Source organism: Salminus brasiliensis, chromosome 6 (genome assembly GCF_030463535.1).
Source record: "Salminus brasiliensis chromosome 6, fSalBra1.hap2, whole genome shotgun sequence".
Taxonomy (NCBI): Eukaryota; Metazoa; Chordata; class Actinopteri; order Characiformes; family Bryconidae; genus Salminus; species Salminus brasiliensis.
In genome coordinates, this window is record NC_132883.1 from 1,431,569 (window position 1) to 1,436,568 (window position 5,000).

At 45.5% G+C, this 5,000-nt stretch overlaps 1 protein-coding gene across 5 annotated transcripts in view; it reads left to right on the forward strand.

Annotated features, from left to right (window-relative positions):
• Positions 1 to 5,000, forward strand: part of LOC140557129 (choline transporter-like protein 5-B) — a 47,991-nt gene that overhangs the window by 14,690 nt on the left and 28,301 nt on the right. For 4 of the 5 annotated variants that reach the window (XM_072681283.1, XM_072681285.1, XM_072681284.1 and 1 more), the window contains exons 2-3: positions 792 to 840; positions 4,236 to 4,309. In XM_072681283.1, coding sequence (XP_072537384.1) covers positions 792 to 840; positions 4,236 to 4,309 — 123 coding nt within the window. Of the gene's footprint in view, positions 1 to 791; positions 841 to 4,233; positions 4,310 to 5,000 lie in introns of those variants that run through there. The other variant, XM_072681287.1, reaches the window with a different exon arrangement.

A 5,000-nucleotide genomic window follows, 5' to 3' on the forward strand; every position in this document is an offset into this window, starting at 1 on the left:
CTGAAGGCCTTTACGCTTCACACTGCACCACAACACCACCACCACCACAACATGCTCGAACAGCTGAGACTGCTTGTCTTCGCTTATCTTAGCTTACCTAAATTCTGGAGCATTGCTGTGAGGATTTGATTGATTGCATTTAGCAACATCTGCATTAGTGAGATCAGGATGTTGGATGATCTTCTCCCCAACTCATCTCATCAAAAGTACTGGATGGAGCTCCACCACCATCATTCCAGAGAACACAGTTCTTCCACTGCTCCACAGCTCCTCAGTGCTGGGGGGCTTTATAATACCCCTCTAGCCCACGCCAGGCATGGCTATTCTATTGGCAGCACTTCTCTACAGGGACTAGACAATACTCTGCACACTAAGTCCTCTCAGAAGAGGAGGGTCTTCAGTCTGGGTTTGAGGACAGCGAGCGTTGGACTCTGCTGTTCGGACACCCAGGGGAAGTTCGTTCCACCACTTCGGTGCAGGACAGAAAAAAGTCTGGACGCTCGTCTTCCGTGGATCTTAAAGGATGGTGGGTCGAGCCGAGCCGTACTTGAAGCTGGAAGGGCTCTTGGTACGGATCGTCTTTTGACCATCGCCATCAAGTACGGAGGGGCTGGCTGGTCCAGTCTTGGCTTTGTAGGCCAGAGTCAGGGGTCTGAATCTGATGACCTGGGCAGCAGCTACAGGAAGCCAGTGAAGAGAGACCGCAGCAGTGGAGGAGGAGCTGAACATGGCTGAAACATATGGCTCCAGCAGATATTCTTCATAATCCTGGTTGTGTTTGTCTGTTGCAGGTGAGCCACACAAGTTTGATCCAACGTTCAGAGGACCTGTCCATAAAAGGTACGGTAGCGACGTCTGTTATCTAGAACATGAACTAAAGTACTACTATGTGTAGCATATTCTATCCATACTTTTATACGCATTTCTAGATATGTCCAAATGTTTGTGGACACCCCTTCTACATACATACATTTATCCTTCTTCTCTGGACAGTAGAGGCAGTTACTCCCAACTGAAGCTGGATCAGCTCTTTAATACCCTTAATTTCAGAAGAAACAATAAATGAGCAGATGTCCCAATACTTTAGTCCAGATAGCCCATGTAGAGATGCTGGTTGGTGGGGTATATGCCTCTATTAGTGGGAGCAGAGCGACATCAGTGCTTTAGAGAATTCTGTAAATTAGATTTTTGACAAATGTCAGATGCGTTTATATAAATGACTTCGTCCGCGAGTGCTATCAGACTGGTGATGTTGGAGGCGTCGTCCTGGCCGGCTCTGATATTGTGGGACGTGTCGTCTTCATGGACAGTCTGGTTACTCTACTGACCTCATTACTCCACTGGCCTCGTCCTCGCTGTACTGGTGGATCAGCAATGATTAGTGTAGCTGTGAAGGCTGAGGCCACAGCAGTGGTGTATTCTTACACACTCACACACACACACACACACACACACACACACAGATTAAAATTTACTCCATCAACACTTCGACAGGAGGAACCATGGGGGCGGGGGGGCGGGGGGCGGGGGGGTTACTGCTTTTTTTTTTTTTTTTTTTTTTTTTTTACTCGCTCCTTAACTGCACTTCAGCCCTTAGCAGCTTCTGGTCTGCTTGGTTCCTTGGTTCCTGGGCTGGTTCTTGTCCAGAATGGGAATGACCATTTGTTTTGGTCAGATTTAGCTTTGGCTTTCATCATACTGTTATTTAATTATGCTACAATTTCACCCCTAAACTGAACGGCAAGAAAAACAGCAAACAAAGACTTGAAAATCTAGAAAATCATCTGATAATCTAGAGCAGAAACGTTGGACGCAGGAAGGGAAAGTCAACAGAAAACCTCTGTTTCTATTAAAATGGCTTTTCCAGAAGTCGTAGTTGGAAGTTACGTTCCAGTTGGCTCCAGGATGCTTTCACTGTGCAGAGCTCTGATGGTCAGATCCAGGACTCTTTGGAGTTTGGAGAGAATGGAGAGTTAAAGAAATAATATCAACGACACTGCCACCATCATTCTCCGCCCAAACATTGTCATTCTCCACCCATCAGCATCATTCTCGATTCATCACTATATTTAAACACCGACATTCTCCACCTAAATACCATCAGTGTCAACCAAGCACTGATCAATAACATTCTCCAACCAAACACCAACGTTCTCCACCTAAAAACTGTTATTTACCACTGATCAATAACCTTCTCCAACCAAACACCAACACCAACATTCTCCACCTAAAAACTGCTATTCTTCACCACTGATCAATAACTTTCTCCAACCAAACACCGTAATGAGTCCACCAAATTTTCCATTTTCCAAACATCATAATTCTCCACCCAAACACTATTATTCTCTACCCAGACACCACTATTCTCCACCCAAAAGCCATTATTCTTCACCAAACACTGATCAATAGCATTCTCCAAACACTGTAATTCTCCACCAAACACCAACATTCCCCACCTAAAAACTGTCATTCTCTGCCACTGATCAATAACTTTCTCCAACCAAACACTGTATTTCTCCACACAAACATCGTAAATCTCCACCCAAGCATTGTAATTCTTCACCAAACATTGTAACTGCTGAACAAACCTCGTAATTCTCCACCCAAGCACCATTATTCTCCACCAAACATCGTAATTATCCATCTAAACACTCTTACTCTCCACCCAGACACCACCATTCTTCACCAAACACTGATCAATAACATTCTCCAAGCACTGTAATTCTCCACCAAACACCAACATTCTCCAGCCAGCACTGATCAATAACTTTCTCCACCCAAACACCATAATGAGTCCACCACACTTCATAACTGCTGAACAAACACTGTTTTTCTCCACCAAAAACACCACCCTTCTCCACCCAAACACCATTATTCTCCACCAAACACTGTAGTTCTTCACCAAACACAGTTATTCTCCAGTGATTCCTAACATTCTTCACCAAACACCATCACCTGTGAGCGAGCGAGAGAGAGAGAGTTGTGGGAGTTAGAGTTGTGACAGCACAGATGGTGAAGGGGGCCTTGATCTGATGTGGGAAGAGAAACTCAAGGGAAGAGAGAGAGAGAGAGAGAGAGAGAGAGAGAGAGAGAGAGAGATAGATAGAGAGAGAGAGAGATAGATATAGAGAGAGAGAGAGAGAGAGAGAGAGAGAGAGAGAGAGATAAAAGGAGCAGAGAGGTGTTGAAAGTTCCCTGAGGAGAAGTTCAGGATCAGAGGAGGTTTGGAGCTGTTTCTCATTATAGATCCTCCAGAGCTGCTCTTCTCCTGTCTCCTACACTGAGCATGAGAGGGAGAGAGAGAGTGTTCGGGGCGGGTCAAGTCGGCAAAATCTAACTTTTGTAGGCCCCACTTTGGACCCCATTAGAACCATCAGAGCCTTTTCAGAACCCTGAGCTGTACAGAATACACATGGAGCTCTTTGTTCCAGATAGGAGGTACTGAACACATTAGCACCCAGAGGAGGGAAAGCCTGTGTTTATATTTATGCTATATGGTTGCTAGGCAGTTGATATGATGTTCCCAAGCAGTTGGTGTACCAGGAGGTTGCTTTAGACTTGCTTGGTAGTCCATATGCTGTATCCAAGTGGTCGCTATGGTGTATCAGGTGGTTGCTATATGGTTGCTTAGTAGCTCATATGATGGTGCTAAGCAGTTGATATTGTGTACAAGGTTGTTGCTATAGGCTTACTTGGTAGTCCATATTCTGTCCCAAGTGGTTGTTATGTGGTTACTTAGTAGTTCATATGATGGTTGCTATGGTGTATGAGGTGGTTGCTATAGGGTTGCTTGGTAGTCCATATGCTGTTCCAAGTGCATGTTGCTGTGGTGTCCTATGTGGTTGAAAAGACATTGCTCAGTGGTTGCAACCCTATATCAACCGTCATGTACACCATAGCAACCACTCAGAACATCATATGAACTACCAAGCAACCCTATGGTAACCACCTGGTCTCTAACTCCAAATGAGTGTGAAGGATTGGAGATTAATTATGGTGCAGAATTGAGCGTCTGATCAGATCTGGGTGGAGTCTAATTGCAGTGAAACAGGTGGAGGTTGATTGGAGCAGTCAGAGTTAGGGGTGTAGATAAACAGGCTTGTTAATATCAGATGAATCAGGTCAGTAACGAGTGTGTGGGTCCCTCTCTGATGTCATTAATGATGGTCATTGATTTTGCCGTGTCACTCTCCCTCTCTTTCTCACGCTCCTTCATGTCCGTGATTTCGCTCCAGGGGCTGCACAGACGTGCTTTGCTGTGTGATCTTCGTCATCGTCATCCTCGGCTACATCGCTCTCGGAACAGTGGGTGAGTAACACGCTCCTTACTGCCAGTTTCATCATTGCTTACATAACCCCATCTGCTCCATTCACCAGAGACGCAGCGGGAGCTACTATGGGGTGTAAAGCTGCGTCAGTTCACTGATCATCTGCATTGATCTGAAACGTCCTAATAATCCCACTGAAGAGCTGCTTATCTGAGCAGTGCGTGTTTATTAGCTCAGTAAAACACTAATACTAGAATAATCACTTCACACACACAGCTTGTCTATTCCCTGTAGAGAAGTACTGCCAATAGAATAGGACTCTCTGGAGCAGATCAACATCATGACCCTATTGGCACCATGCTGCCTAATAATGCCAGGCGTGGGCTAGAGGGGTATAAAGCCCCCCAGCATTGAGGAGCTGTGGAGCAGTGGAGGAACTGTGTTCTCTGGAATGATGGTGGAGGAGCTCCATCCAGTACTTTTGGATGGGCTGGGTTGGGGATGATGAGGTGGGGTGGTGATCATCATCCAACATCCTGACCTCACTAACACTGCTCTTGTTACTGAATGCAAGCAAATCCTCACAGCAATGCTGCTGCTCCAAAATCTAGTAGAAAGCCTTCTTCTCTGGACAGTAGAGACAGTTCCTCCAACAAAAGCAGGATCCACTCTTTTAATACCCTTGATTTCAGAAGAGATAATAAACCAGCAGGTGTCCCAATACTTTTGTCC